Raw genomic sequence first — 16236 nt, 5'->3', positions numbered from 1 at the left:
CGTCGCGTCCGCGAACGTGAAGACCTCTCGGTCTCGAGCTTCGGCGATAGCAGCTCACTGGCCACCGTGGCGAACACTAAGATGCCGTCGGGATTGTCGAGCTGGAGTAGGTGCAGAAGCATGTGTTGGACGTCCTCTTGTCGCCCTCGCCACCACATCCACCTCCGCGCCCATCGGTCAGCACCCTCTCAAGTGTGAGCAACCTCGCCTTCTAATGGCTGTACAGCGCCGGCAGAGGCGTCACGAGCAGAGAGACACGACGGACGGAACAAGGCGAGACTTAAAAGCGAAGACGTTAAGGAAGCCGCCTAACGGTGGCGATGGTTTCATTGCTCGCTGCGCGCGCTCTCGCTCGGGAATGCCGTGCGTCGCTGAGCACGTTCGTCCAGCCGGGGCTCGTTGGCACCAAGCTTTCCTTGGCTACAATGCCATAATGCCACCAGTGCCAACCGTGCCCACGTTCACCACACTGTAGGTCACAGTGCCGCCAATGTCGGCCGGGCCCGCGCTCACCGCTCTACGGGTCACGGTACCGCCCATGCCGGCCGTGCCCGCGATCACCATGCCCCAGGTCACGATGCCACCCATGCCTACCGCCCCCGCGGTCACTTATGTGGGACTGATGCTTCCGTCGACCTATGGGTACGGGTTGCGGCTGGTGAGATCCTGATGGGCTGAGAGAGTTAGCCCACTTAATATTTTTTCTGTTCAATAGGACCCCACTAAAGCAATTTAACTGGGATGGGCTTGATAGTCCCACTAAATCCCATCTCCACCTGCAGCGTGACTCACGCTACTGCCCTCCGTCTTGGCAACATCTTTGCCGTCATGTGTGCAACCGTGCACGTTTTTTTTCCCAGCTCTGAAGTTTAGTTCTGGTTCTGAAGAGCATATCTTCCAAAATCTGATTCAGCCAAAAAGGCTCAACCAATGTTTGTTCCAGTTTCAGTCAGCAAAACGTGTGGCAATTCAATTGCATATATGAAGTGTCCACTGAAATGACGTTCGCAAACTGTAAACATTCAGAATTCCATTTTCCTACTCTAATCACACAACTGCATGTTACATTTGAATACAATGGAATCACTGCACATGCATAACAAGGCACATCTCCTTATTACAAACAAATATGAAGTGTTCGATTTCTCGATACTGAATTGGCTAACTACCAGTACACAGTATATGGTATTAGCATTACAACACTGTGTTTCCCCTTGTCTTCCTAAAAAAAGTACAACATGGTACACCAATTAGCCCAGATCATGTAACATGTGGGCTCACCAACAGCTACCCTATATCCAAACCTGGATCAGTTATAGGGCAACGCTTCGTTGTGTCAGTTCAGAGAGAATCCTCAACCTTGCTATTTCACAAACTAGTTCAGAGTGAATACCCCAGTTCTTCGGCAAGCAACTATTTCTTTGCCTTCTTCGCTCTCTTCGTTGTTTGGGTTTTCCTTGTTCCCTTCTTAGCAACCTTTGCCTTCTTCTGTCCCTTAGCCTATTACCACAAAAAATATTTCAAGTTTGCCATCAGAAACTCAATGATATTGCAATGTGGTAACAGAGTACAGTAGTCTTTCATACTTCCATGATACTTGCTTGTTAATGACTAACATGCTTCAGCAGAGCTGTGCTCACCAGCCACTAAGGCTTCAGAGATACACAGCTCGAGAAAACTTTTGGATGTGTCGCTATGGTCTTAACTAACTCGATATAGGGCATGGAAATGCCAAGCAAAGAAAGAAGCCAGTCGATCACGCTGAATGCAATAAAGGGCATGACAACAGGATGTGTCGCTATGGTTTTTTTTTTGGCAAACAAGATGCAGTGTATATAATTTCCACAAGGCAACACTTCCAATGGTCAAATACCTGGTTACTACATGGAAATATGCTGAAGTAACTGATAAATTGATGGGGATCAGGTATTCATGGTTTGCATTAACGTGTGTAATAAACAGTTCATCACTAGGGGCATGTAAGTATCTGAATAGAATGGATCAGTCCAAAGAAATTCAAAAACTGCAGATCAACAAAAAGAGAGGCAAGAAACCACACCGCTGGCTTCACGGCTGCTTTCCTTTTGGTTTTCCCCTTAGGTTGATCTTCATTCTCATTGTTTGGATCATTCTGAGAAGCGTTAAGTTCATGAAGCCTATCACCCTCTCCATCTGAATCAAATGTGAATCCATCAAGGGTACCTATATAGAAGATACCGGTTGTGAGAAAAACAACTATTTTTAGCAGGCAATGTCTCATAACAATAGGTCAATAGATACACAGTTTCATGGAGATTGACTGTTCTTTCACACGAAGACCATACTCAATTGCAAAAATAGCTTGGATGAAGACTTCTCCCAAATAGTTAAGATGTTAACACAAGAAATTCAATAGCAACAAACTGTTGTCTGTTGATTACAACTGACAGCATATAGCCCAGCAAGACAAAAGACTAACCTTCCATCATAGTCTCTGATTCAAATAAATTGGAATGAGGTTCCAACTGAATGAAGTCATTCACGATAGCCTCTATCTACACAGGAAGAGGAGAATTAAGTAAGCAGTTGCATCCTTTGAAACAGAATGCAACTAAGAGCATCTCCAACAGCCGCACAAAAATTTCGCGCCCAATAAAAGTTATAGCGCGCCACTGTAGCACTTTTAATGCGCCGGGACCAACATTGCTTTAGCATACGCCCAAAAACGCGCGTCCAAAAAAGCACGCAGTGCAAATTGTGAAGCGCGCGCGATCCGGAGCCCAAAATATGCTGCACGCGATAGCGTTTTTCAGCGCGTGCCCAAAACTTTTTAGCGCGCGCAATATTTTACAGCACCTGTTGGAGCTGTTCGGCGCCCAAAAAAACAATTTTTTAGCACGCGGAGCTCTTTTTGGGCGCCTGTTGGAGATGCTCTAATACATCGTCAAATTTACTAGTGAAAATGGGGCTTTAGGTGATAGAAGTGTTGGTTCCACGGAGAAGTTAAACACACATATAAAACTCATGTTATGGTCGACAAACCTTTGCTTCTGTTTGTCCCACGCTGACCTGAAAGAAAAGAGAATGCACAGAGGAATAAGAAACATACCTAAAAGTACAAATGCACTCAAATTTGGATGTAACTTACAACACAAAATGTCCTGGATGGCACTATAGTTGATTTGTACACTGTTCCTGTATGAGCACAGCAAGAAAGAAGATATTAAATCGTTTGGAACATTGCAAGGAGAAGCAGTTTTCAAATAACTTATCTGTTAATACAGATAAAACTAATGAAAAACAGAAATCAAATAAAGTACATACATGTTTACACAATAATGAAAGTAACCTGGCAGTACCTTTCAGGTCCAGTAACAAATCATGATTTCCAGTCGGACCATTTGAAATTACTATCCTACCGACAGCTCCAATATCTCCGCTCAAGTCTATCGAGTCACCATCACATTCAACCAATGCCTAGAATAAAAGATGATTATAAGCTTGAGGGAATACTAATAACAAAGTCAAGGTATGCGCTACTCTAGAGATGGTGTAATAATCTCTTCCAGGCAACCCATATATTCCAAAAGGCAAGATGTCGATATATTCCAATTTAACACACATTACACATATTTGTCTGTTTTCACGACTAATTTTTATAACCAGTACTTACGCAAACTCCTATTACATCCTGTCAGGGAACATGTACATATAGCATAAAGAAACATCAAAGTCTGGCGAAATCTGATAAATCATGATTGCTCTTCTATTGTTGTAACATATGTTTCTCTTTAATTCCCTGGATGCTAATTAGACAGCTTTCTCACAAAGAAAATACAAGCCACAGAACAAGATGGATGTTCATGGTACTTCATACTGCTGGTTGCAGACATTGAATTTTTTATGATGAAAAATCTTTGCAATTAAGCAGCACTAGTGCGGCATTAGAACTTATCATACCTTTGAACGTTGAACTTTATCAGCAATGGTCAATGGCAACCTCTGGGAGACCTGAAATTCAGAACGTATATTCTGTAAAAAAACTGAGGTCTATAACAATTTACAGAAATAACAAACCACAGCACAAAATACCACAACACTTGGTAGGAATCAGCTGGAGCTTGACAAGTACAATTTAACGCATAATCAGTGTTATGAAGTGAAACACATAGGAAGGCGTGCAAGGGGAGGTGGGTGGGGGGGGGGTATCTTACAGAATTATCCACAAGCTTGTCCTGCATTTTTTCCTCATTAGCTTCATCTTCGGGTTGTTCCAAGGTATCTATGTTTGTTTGACCATGAAACAGTAATTACACGTCACTGGAAGTCTGGAATATTCTAAGTCACTAACTGGAATGGGAGCCTTCTCATTAGTCTTACCATCTCTTTTCGCAGGAACTTTTCTTACAGCAACCTTTGTTTTTTTACCCTTAGATTGCTGATCATCTTTTTTCCTGGTATTGGCAAGTGAGTCCTCTTCTTCATCAGCGTCACCAGCCCTTGAAGGGCTGTTTCCAGGAGAAGCTTCAGAATCAGATGAGAGCATCAACTTCTTCCTCGGAGCCTATACAAAGAGATTTTGGTATAGATATTAACAATAAAGTTACGAAAACAGGTGCTTGCAACTGGTACATGTTCCCTAAAAAATCCTAGTACATGCATTGAAGTTATAGCTACTGATCCTCAACACCAACCAAACAAGTTAGAAAAGCCTAAAGATAAGGTACCTTTTCTTCTTGATTAGATGGAGCAGTTCTTGTAGGGCTATTTCCACGAGAACGATCGGAATCAGAAGAAAGCATCACCGGTGCAGTACTTGGTGCCTGTATCCAAAAGAGAAGTGCCATTCATATGTGTGTAGCCGTAACTAACAACAATGTAATTGCAAAACAAGAGCAATCCACTTATACAGAACACTGGTCTTGGTAAGAACGCGACACAATTACGGAAAGCCAAAGTAGATCAAGAACAACATACTGGCTTTCGCCAAAGCCCATTGCCACCAAGATGAAAGATAGCACTAGTTATATGAATCGGTGTCAGGGCAGGATAAGAGGAGAGTAACATATGCTAGAAATGGTGGCCGTCTGCAACACAACACAACCTGTTCTAAGGATTTGCTGTACGCAGTGGCGAATCTAAGGGGCAGGCTTTAACAGGCTCGAGCCTGCCCTCCAAAGTTGCAATTTTTCTCTATATACATGTGTGCATCGCCATGGATTTCGATGGTGAAAAACTAAAGGTTTGTTCATCCTGGGTCGTCTACCATGGCGGCGCTAGCATGGGTAAATAGGGGAAGGATGAACCGGTATGGATCCTTGGACCGCAATGGTTTAGTGGGACAACTGGAATGTCCAGATAGGCTGTTGCATTACCCCAGCGCGAGCAACTGAACAAAAAAAAATATCTGTTCGCTCACGCCCAATCGCTAGGTTCAGCAGTCCTAATAGCAACCCCGTTGCCGCACGCACGCACAAGCCGACGCCATCTACCTAGACAACCTCATGTTATTGGATCAGCTACAATTTAATGGTATAATACTATCTTCCCAATGTTAGTACCTTCTAAGTGTTTTTTGTGTGTTTTCTCATGCCGTCGTAATCATATTTCATTGAGCTTTTTGTGAACTATTTGTTCTTTTCAGTAGATTTGCATTGTGCATTACCAAATTTAGACCGTAGATGTCTGCCTCACCCCGGCTTAGCTCAATTCCTGGCTCCCTCACGGGTCATTTGGAAAGAAAGTGAAAAGGAAGATGAGGGTCTGCTTGAGCCTACCCTAATTTTTGTCCTAGATTCGCCACTGGCCGTAGGGCTCAATTCCTAACTCAAATCTGCACCAAAGCAACGGGCACATACAGCAACGCAGTAAGCAGCAAAGTGGCGCTAATCCGCGTACGCACCCAACCCATAAATATATTCTGCAACAGATCTACGTGCAGGCTGTTCCCCGAAAGAGAAAAAACTCATTCGCAGCAGTAAGCCAGTCGGAGTCGCCATCTTTCACGGGGAGGATTTGAAGCAGAAGTTTGAGTAGGGAAGGTGAGATGGATACCTTGAAGGCAGTAAGCCAGTCGGGGTCGCCATCTTCGTCCGACATTCCTACCGCCGCCGCCTCCGGCTGATTAGGGAAGCGGCAAGTGACACTCCGAACAAACTCTTGGCCCACTCGAGATTTGGAAGGTTTAGGCGCAGGATTTAGGGGGCTGTGCCGTCGGGAACGAAGCGGAAGCCCTGCTTCCACCGTGCGGCCGAGCCCTTTGCCGTTCGAGGCGGAGCTTCTGCTACTAGATGCTGGGGCTCCGACTAAATCACGCCGTCGCCGCCGTCGTGGAAGGTTGGGGAGAAGGGTGTCGGCTCGGAGGATTTCGCGGCGGCAGGGGGTCTTGAGGAGAGAGGCGAGGCGGAGAGGCGCTGGTACGCGGCGGCGCGGGAGATCGCCGGAGGCTGCCGCGGTGCTGGGAGTCCGCGGCGGTGGCGATTTGGGGAAGGAGAGAGAGGCGTCGGGGAGAGAGACTGCGGCCTGCGGCCGTGTTAGGATGGCCTAAGCAGGCTGGGCCGAGTGCGGCGCGAACTTTGCGCGGCCCAAATTCATTCCAGTTCGGGCTGTGTGACCCAGGAAAAATACCAGCCCGAGACCAACCCGGTTTAAATGTTTCGCTGAAAAGCTTTTCCTCCGAAACATCTTGTTTCCTGCACTATGTCGAGGTGTGTTTGGGCGTTAACTCAAGACACCATCTTAACCAGCATGACCGAGAACGAGGAAGCTGATGCGAGAATCTGGCTTTTCCAGCTGCACGAGTTGATGGACCATGTCAACTTTACACGTATGGTCATCACTCTATGGTCGATTTGGTATGCTCGTCGGAAAGCTATATATGAATCAATCTTCCAAAGCCCACAACAGACTGTCAACTTTGACAACAACTACATTAGCGATCTTGGCCTCATTACTGCTCAGGAGCATCAGCCAGCCCCTATTTTACCCGCCCAAGAAAGGCCATTGAGGTGGCTTCGACCGTCGGCTGGCAGCGTCAAGATCAATGTGGATGGGGCGGTGGCAAGGCGAAGCAGAGGAGGAGCAGTGGCATGTCTATGCCGGGACCAGGACGGAGTCTACTTGGGATCGTCGGCGGTGATTTATCACCACACACGGGATCCTCTTCTTTTGGAGACTTATGCTTGTCGGGAGGCACTAGCACTCGCCGACGACCTTGGGGTGCGAAACATCTATGTGGCCTCGGACTCCCAGGAGGTGATTAACGACATCAACAGGGGCACCGGAGGTCCGAATGCATCCATTGTGCATGAAATTAGGAGTCATTTAAATAATTTTAGTTCTTGCTCTTTTGTTCATGAGCGTAGGAATTTCAATTTTGAGGCTCATAATCTCGCAAAATATGCTTGTAAGCTAAGTATAGGGCGTTCTGTTTGGTTGGGCACACCCCATGACCCAGCAACTGTACCTATGACTGTTTCCTTGGATTGAATAAAGATTGCGAGATTCCTCAAAAAAAATCTTAATAAAAGAATCCCCTAAGCACTCTATGGAGTTCCTGGAAAGTTTTCTAAATTACTCCCTCCGTCCCAAAAAACATGTCGCGGGCGCAGTTCATTGGTGATTTTGCAAAAATGTCCTCGTAGTTTTAAAATCATCTGAAAGAAGCCCCTCTGCCCCCTGTCTTCTTCCTCCGTCGTCGATAGGGGCCGGCGCCACCCAGCTGCCGCCGTCGTCGTCATTGCCGCCCATCAGGAAGTGCTCCGCCGCCGTCGCCAAGTACCTGCTCCGCCGCCTCCTCTGCTCAGACCTGCGTCGCCGCGATCCCCTCCTGCCTCGATTACCTGCGGGCGTTGTCGGGACCTCCGACCACGTCCTCCTCGAGCTCGCGGGCGTCCACCTCGAGCTCCAGCGCATCCTCCTCAAGCTCCAGTGCATCCTCCTCAAGCTCCCGCGTGTGCGCTGCCGAAATTCCTCCCGACTGCGATCCCCTACGGGTGTCGCCGGAAATTGCCTCCACGATCCGGTGGACCAGGAGCTCGCGCGCTGCCTCCTCGATCTCCCGCGTGTCCTCCTCAATCTCTCGCGCGAGCCCGTGCAGCTCCTTCTCCTCTGCCCGCGCGCCCGTGCGGCTGCTTCTCCCCTACCGCCGATGGAGCTCCTCTGCCCGTACAGCTTCTGCCCGTCTACTAGTACTGTTGCTGCTCGTCTGCCCGTGCTGCCGCCAGAGCTCCTGCTCGTCAGGAGGAAGAAGGTACCGTAAGTCCCTGTGCTGAATATGATCAGTGTACTGTAAGAAGTTGCTGCTCTACTCCTGTTCGTCAGGAAGAACAATGTTAACTGAATATGATTAGTGTTAACCGAAAAAAACAGTAGATATCAGCAGAGCAATTATGATCTGAACAAACACTGTTTAAGTGTAAACTGTACTCCAGGGAAAGGTATGGAGTGGATGTGGAGTGTAAACTGTCAAGCGTCAATTATGATCAGAGTATAATTCAGTCAGTCAATGGAGTGTAAACTGTCAAGTGTCAATTATGATCAGAGTATAATTCAGTCAGTCAAGTGTCAATCGTGATCAGAGTATAATTCAGTCAGTCAAGTGTCAATTATGATCAGAGTATAATTCAGTCAGTCAATGGAGTGTAAACTATCAAGTGTCAATTATGACCAGAGTACAATTCAGTCAGTCAAGTGTCAATTATGATCAGAGTATAATTCAGTCAATCAATGGGAATTTATAAAGCTCTTTATCTTCATCTTGCTCTATTATGGGGACATGGCAAACCAAAACCTCATAGTTTTTAGGATTAATTAGTCTCCAAACCTGAACAATAGAAAGCAACTTGGTGTTAGGATCGACAACCACCACTACCAAAATTCCTATTTGGCCTAGTTGTAGTTGTAGATCCAAACCAAACAGACTACTCGGCGCCATGACGTAAACATGTGCCTAACAGAAGATGGGAATTGATGATAGTCAACATCTTTGGTAAACCAGGCATTAGATAATCAACTTCAAGAATTGTGTATTTTGCATGCTCCCCTTCCACACACTCGGACTAACCATAACCAGGTTTCTATCTAGAGATCAGACGATCATATATTTTATCTTATTTAAAGCTATATAAGAGAACCTTCTTTTTTAGAAAGAGTTGATAAGAGAACCTTCTTTTGCCTGCAATTTCCATTGTACATTTCCTATGTCATATCATCAAGTGCTAGTAGATTTTTCCCCGACATGTCTGTGAAGGAAATATGCCCTAGAGACAATAATAAAGTTATTATTTATTTCATTATTTCATGATAAATGTTTATTATTCATTCTAGAATTGTATTAACTGGAAACATAATACATGTGTGAATACATAGACAAACATAGTGTCACTAGTATGCCTCTACTTGACTAGCTCGTTGAATCAAAGATGGTTAAGTTTCCTAGCCATAGACATGAGTTGTCATTTGATTAACGGGATCACATCATTAGAGAATGATTGACTTGACCCATTTCGTTAGCTTAGCACTTGATCGTTTAGTATGTTGCTATTGCTTTCTTCATGACTTATACATGTTCCTATGACTATGAGATTATGCAACTCCCGAATACCAGAGGAACACTTTGTGTGCTACCAAACGTCACAACATAACTGGGTGATTATAAAGGTGCTCTATAGGTGTCTCCAAAGGTACTTGTTGAGTTGGCGTATTTTGAGATTAGGATTTGTCACTCCGATTGTCGGAGAGGTATCTCTGGGCCCTCTCGGTAATGCACATCACTATAAGCCTTGCAAGCAATGTGACTAATGAGTTAGTTGCGGGATGATGCATTACAGAACGAGTAAAGAGACTTGCTGGTAATGAGATTGAACTAGGTATTAAGATACCAATGATCGAATCTCGGGCAAGTAACATACCGATGACAAAGGGAACAACGTATGTTGTTATGCAGTTTGACCGATAAAGATCTTCGTAGAATATGTAGGAGCCAATATGAGCATCCAGGTTCCGCTATTGGTTATTGACCGGAGACGTGTCTCGGTCATGTCTACATAGTTCTCGGACCCGTAGGGTCCGCATGCTTAAAGTTCGGTGATGATTTATATTATGAGTTATGTGTTTTGATGTACCGAAGGTAGTTCGGAGTCCCGGATGAGATCAGGGACATGATGAGGAGTCTCGAAATGGTCAAGACGTAAAGATCAATATATTGGACGACTATATTCGGACATCGGAAAGGTTCCGAGTGATTCGGGTATTTTTCGGGGTACCGGGGAGTTACGGGAATACAAGGAAGAAGTAATGGGCCTCATGGGCCAAGTGGTGGAAGAGAGGAGGCAGGGCGCGCGACCCCCTAGCCCAAACCGAATTGGACTAGGGGGCGCCCCCTTTCCTCCTTTTCCTCCCTCTCCTTCCTTCTCCCTCTCCTCCTTCCTTTCCTCCTCCTAGTGGGAGTAGGAAAGGGGAGTCCTACTCCTACTAGGAGGAGGACTCCTCCCCTTGGCACACCCTCCTCCTTGGCCGGCCGCCTCCCCCTTGCTCCTTTATATACAGGGGCAGGGGGGCACCTCTAGACACAACAATTGATCTCTTGATCTCTTAGCCGTGTGCGGTGCCCCCCTCCACCATATTCCACCTCGGTAATATCACGTGGTGCTTAGGCGAAGCCCTGCGTCGGTAGCATCACCAACACCGTCATCACGCCGTCGTGCTGACGGAACTCTCCCGCAAAGCTCTGCTGGATCGGAGTTCGTGGGATGTCATCGAGCTGAACGTGTGCTGAACTCGAAGGTGCCATACGTTCGGTACTTGGATCGGTCGGATCATGAAGACATACGACTACATCAACCGTGTTATGCTAATGCTTCCGCTTTCGGTCTACGAGGGTATGTGGACTCACTCTTCCCGCTCATTGCTATGCATCACCATGATTTTGCGTGTGTGTAGGATTTTTTTTGAAATTGCTACATTCACCAACAGTGGTATCAGAGCCAGGTTTATACGTAGATGTTATATGCACGAGTAGAACACAAGTGAGTTGTGGGTGATACAAGTCATACTGCTTACTAGCATGTCATACTTTGGTTCGGCGGTATTGTTGGATGAAGCGGCCCGGACCGACATTACGCGTACGCTTACGCGAGACTGGTTCTACCGACGTGCTTTGCACACAGGTGGCTGGCGGGTGTCAGTTTCTCCAACTTTAGTTGAACCGAGTGTGACTACGCTCGGTCCTTGAGAGGTTAAAACATTACTAACTTGATGAACTATCGTTGTGGTTTTGATGCGTAGGTAAGAACGGTTCTTGCTCAGTCCATAGCAGCCACGTAAAACTTGCAACAACATAGTAGAGGACGTCTAACTTGTTTTTGCAGGGCATGTTGTGATGTGATATGGTCAAGACGTGATGAGATATAAGTTGTTGTATGAGATGATCATGTTTTGTTGAAGTTATTGGCAACTGGCAGAAGCCTTATGGTTGTCTCTTTATTGCATAAGATGCAAGCGCCAAATAATTGCTTTACTTTATCGCTATGCGATGGCAATAGTTGCAAGAGCAATAGTTGGCGAGACGCCCATTTGACGACACATTGATATAGATCAAGATGATGGAGATCATGGTGTCATGCCGGTGACGATGGAGATCATGACGATGCTTTGGAGATGGAGATCAAAGGCACATATCATATCACATATTTTGATTGCATGTGATGTTTATCTTTTATACATCTTATTTTGCTTAGTTCAGCGGTAGCTTTATAAGATGACCTCTCACTAAATTTCAAGGTATAAGTGTTCTCCCTGAGTATGCACCATTTCGAAAGTTCTTCGTGCTGAGACACCATGTGATGATCGGGTGTGATAAGCTCTACGTTCAAATACAACGGCTGTAAGACAGTTTTACACACGCGGAATACTCAGGTTAAACTTGACGAGCCTAGCATATGCAGATATGGCCTCGGAACACTGAGACCGAAAGGTCGAGCGTGAATCATATAGTAGATATGATCAACATAGTGATGTTCACCATTGAAAACTACTCCATCTCACGTGATGATCGGACATGATTTAGTTGATTTGGATCACGTGATCACTTAGATGATTAGAGGGATGTCTATCTAAGTGGGAGTTCTTAAGTAATATGATTAATTGAACTTTAATTTATCATGAACTTAGTCCTGATAGTATTTTGCAAATAATGTTGTAGATCAATAGCTCGAGTTGTTGCTTCCCTATGTTTTATATGTGTTCCTAGATAAAACTAAGTTGAAAGATGATAGTAGCAATGATGCAGACTGGATCCGTGATCTCAGGTTTATCCTCATTGCTGCACAGAAGAATTATGTCCTTGATGCACCGCTAGGTGACAGACCTATTGCAGGAGCAGATGCAGACATTATGAACATTTGGCTAGCTCAATATGATGACTACTTGATAGTTTAGTGCACCATGCTTAATGCCTTAGAATCGGGACTTCAAAGACGTTTTGAACGTCATGGACCATATGAGATGTTATAGGAGTTGAAGTTAATATTTCAAGCAAATACCCGAGTTGAGAGATATGAAGTCTTGAACAAGTTCTATAGCTAAAAGATGGAGGAGAATAGCTCAAGAAGTGAGCATGTGCTTAGATTGTCTGGGTACTACAATTACTTGAATCAAGTGGGAGTTAATCTTCCAGATAAGATAGTGATTTACAGAGTTCTCTAGTCACCATCACCAAGTTACCAGAACTTCGTGATGAACTATAGTATGCAAGGGATGACGAAAACGATTCCCGAGCTCTTCGTGATGTTGAAATCAATGAAGGTAGAAATCAAGAAAGAGCATCAAGTGTTGATGATTGATAAGACCACTAGTTTCAAGAAAAGGGCAAAGGGAAAGAAAGGGAACTTCAAGCAGAATGGCAAGCAAGTTGTCACTCCGTGAAGAAGCCCAAAGCTGGACCAAAGCCTGAAACTGAATGCTTATACTGCAAAGGAAATGGTCACTGGAAGCAGAAATGCCCTGAATATTTGGTAGATAAGAAGGATGGCAAAGTGAACAAGGGTATATTTGATATACAGGTTATTGATGTGTACCTTACTAGTGTTTATAGTAGCCCCTGGGTATTTGATACTTGTTCGGTTGCTAAGATTAGTAACTCGAAACAGGAGTTACAAAGTAAACAGAGACTAGTTGAGGATGAAGTGACGATGTGTGTTGGAAGTGGTTCCAAGATTGATATGATCATCATCGCACACTCCCTATATTTTTGAGATTAGTCTTGAACCTAAATAAATGTTATTTGGTGTTTGCGTTGAGCATAAATATAATTAGATCATGTTTATTGCGATACGATTATTCATCTAAGATAGATAATAAATTGTTATTCTGTTTAAATGAATAAAACCTTCTATGGTCATACACCCAATGTTGATGGTTTATTGAATCTTGATCATAGTGATACACATATTCATAATATTGATGCCAAAAGATGCAAAGTTGATAATGATAGTGCAACATATTTGTGGCACTGCCGTTTGGGTCATATCGATGTAAAGCGCATGAAGAAACTCCATAAAGATGGACTTTTGGAATCACTTGATTATGAATCATTTGATGCTTGTGAACCGTGCCTTATGGGAAAGATGACTAAAACTCCGTTCTCCGGAACAATGGAACGAGCTACCGACTTATTGGAAATATACATACCGATGTATGCGATCCAATGAGTGTTGATGCTCGTGGCGAGTATTGTTATTTTTTGACCTTCACAGATGATTTGAGCAAATATGGGTATATCTACTTAATGAAACACAAGTCTGAAACATTTGAAAAGTTCAAAGAATTTCAGAGTGAGGTGGAGAATCATCGTAACAAGAAAATAAAGTTTCTACGATCTGATCGTGGAGGAGAATATTTGAGTTATGAGTTTGGCCTTCATATAAAACAATGTGGAATAGTTTCACAGCTCACGCCACCTGGAACACCACAGTGTTATGGTGTGTCCGAACATCGTAACCGCACTTTATTAGATATGGTGCGATCTATGATGTCTCTTATCGGTTTACCACTATCATTTTGGGGTTATGCATTAGAGACAACTGCATTCACGTTAAATAGGGCACCATCTAAATCCGTTGAGACGACACTGTATGAACTATGGTAATAAACCTAAGCTGTCGTTTCTTAAAGTTTGGAGTTGCGATGCTTATGTGAAAAAGTTTCAACCTGATAAGCTCAAACCCAAATCAAAGGAATGCATCTTCATAGGATACCCAAAGGAGACTGTTGGGTACACCTTCTAATCAAAGATCTAAAGGTAAAATATTCGTTACTAAGAATGGATCCTTTCTAGAGAAGGAGTTTCTCTCGAAAGAAGTGAGTGGGAGAAATGTAGAACTTGATGAGGTAATAGTACCTTCTCCTGAATTGGAAAATAGTTCATCACTGAAATCAGTTCCAGTGATGCCTACACCAATTAGTGAGGAAGATTAATGATGATGATCATGAAACTTTAGATCAAGTTACTACCGAACCTTGTAGGTCAACCAGAGTACAGTCCGCACCAGAGTGGTGCGGTAATCCTATTTTGGAGGTCATGTTGCTTGACCATAACAAACCTACAAACTATGAGGAAGTGATGATGAGCCCAGATTTCGCAAAATGGTTTAAGGCCATGAAATCTGAGATGTGATCCATGTATGAGAACAACGTATGGACTTTGGTTAACTTGCCCAATGATCGGCAAGCCATTGAGAATAAATGGATCTTCAAGAGGAAGACGGACACTGATAGTAGTGTTACTATCTACAAAGCTCGGCTTGTTGCGAAAGGTTTTCGACAAGTTCAAGGGGTTGACTACGATGAGACCTTCTCATCCATAGCGATGCTTAAGTCTGTCCGAATCATGTTAGCAATTGCCACATTTTATGATTATGAAATTTGGTAAATGGATGTCAAAACTGCATTCCTGAATGGATTTCTGGAAGAAGAGTTGTATATGATGCAACCAGAAGGTTTTGTCGATCCGAAAGGTGCTAACAAAGTGTGCAAGCTCCAGCGATCTGTTTATGGACTGGTGCAAGCCTCTCAAAGTTGGAATAAATGCTTTGATAGTGTGATCAAAGCATATGGTTTTATACAGACTTTTGGAGAAGCCTGTATTTACAAGAAAGTGAGTGGGAGCTCTGTAGCATTTCTGATATTATATGTGGACGACATATTGTTGATTGGAAATGATATAGAATGTCAGGACCCCGACTCAATGCCACATCGATCTAGCATGTAACACCTCATATCACTTTGTGGCCTCACGCACGGTATCCCCACGGGTGTCGCCTTACCTTTGCCCGGGACCGTTTGCGCCTTTTGGCACACATATATGATAGTGTCGCTAGCATTCATATGATAAGGAGCCCGGGCTGACATGGCTAGTCGTAAACCCAAAGTGGCACAAACTTACAGGGACAGGCATCCATGACCCAACATCGAACGTGTCGGTCATCAGCGAGTGAATCCAGGTTGTAGCACTGGGCTAGCAGGACTCTGGTGAACCGGGCTGTAGCGGGCTAACAGGACTCCGGTATTCATCGCGTGACATTTCCCCGAAGGGACAGACACAGGAACAAAGAAGGACACATGCCGGCCAGCCTAAGTGTTCCGGAGCAGTAGCAAGCTACCATGGCTCAGTGGAAGCACTAGGAGACATTTCCCGGTAAGAGAGGCTACTAAGGATAAACAACTAGATAGTCAGATCCCACACATACCAAGCATTTCAATAACATACACACAATATGCTCGATATGTGCAAATACAACATGGCATCACAACATGACTCTACAACTCAAGTATTTATTCAATAGGCTCCGAGGAGCGAGATATTACAAACATGGTCTCTTGACCCAACATTCAGAGCATACAAGTCAAAGCACAAACGGAAGCTTAACATGTCTGAGTACAGACATCTACAAATGAAAAAGGCTGAGAAGCCTGACTATCTACCAGATCATGCCGAGGGCACAAGATCGTAGCTGAGGTAACAAGCTAAACGTCGAAGTCCACGCGGTACTACTAGCGAGACTGAAGTCTCTCTGCAAAAACATAAATTAAGCAACGTGAGTACAAATGTACCCAGCAAGACTTACATCAGATCTAACTACATATGCATCATTATCAACAAAGGGGATTGTGGGGTTTAACTGCAGCAAGCCAGCTTTGACTCGGTGGCTATCCTGAACTACGACTGCAAGTAACTCTTTTGAGGTGGCGCACACTAGT

General features: G+C 44.5%; 1 protein-coding gene across 1 annotated transcript; it reads right to left on the bottom strand.

Annotated features, from left to right (window-relative positions):
- Positions 1-1044: 1044 nt before the first annotated feature.
- Positions 1045-6508, bottom strand: LOC123136281 (DNA-binding protein BIN4). Its single transcript, XM_044555621.1, has 11 exons — positions 6034-6508; positions 4707-4802; positions 4360-4543; positions 4194-4261; positions 3940-3990; positions 3339-3456; positions 3128-3174; positions 3022-3048; positions 2459-2534; positions 2060-2202; positions 1045-1500 (listed from the first exon to the last, which is right to left on the bottom strand). Exons 1-11 carry the CDS (start codon positions 6076-6078, stop codon positions 1414-1416), a joined length of 942 nt encoding a protein of 313 aa, XP_044411556.1. The 5' UTR covers positions 6079-6508; the 3' UTR covers positions 1045-1413.
- Between the last annotated feature and the right edge of the window lie 9728 nt (positions 6509-16236).

This window comes from Triticum aestivum, chromosome 6B (genome assembly GCF_018294505.1).
Source record: "Triticum aestivum cultivar Chinese Spring chromosome 6B, IWGSC CS RefSeq v2.1, whole genome shotgun sequence".
Lineage (NCBI taxonomy): Eukaryota > Viridiplantae > Streptophyta > Magnoliopsida > Poales > Poaceae > Triticum > Triticum aestivum.
This window is presented reverse-complemented; position numbering and strand designations above follow the sequence as displayed.

What these genes read in the sequence shown, in the direction of transcription:
- LOC123136281 (XM_044555621.1), bottom strand. Translation starts at nt 6,078, where the DNA reads ATGTCGGACGAAGATGGCGACCCCGACTGGCTTACTGCCTTCAAG. An exon ending in AGTTCCTGCGAAAAGAGATG is followed by an intron (nt 4,262 to 4,359) that starts GTAAGACTAATG and finishes AAACAAACATAG; the next exon opens with ATACCTTGGAACAACCCGAA. An exon ending in TGGGACAAACAGAAGCAAAG is followed by an intron (nt 2,535 to 3,021) that starts GTTTGTCGACCA and finishes CTTCCTGTGTAG; the next exon opens with ATAGAGGCTATCGTGAATGA.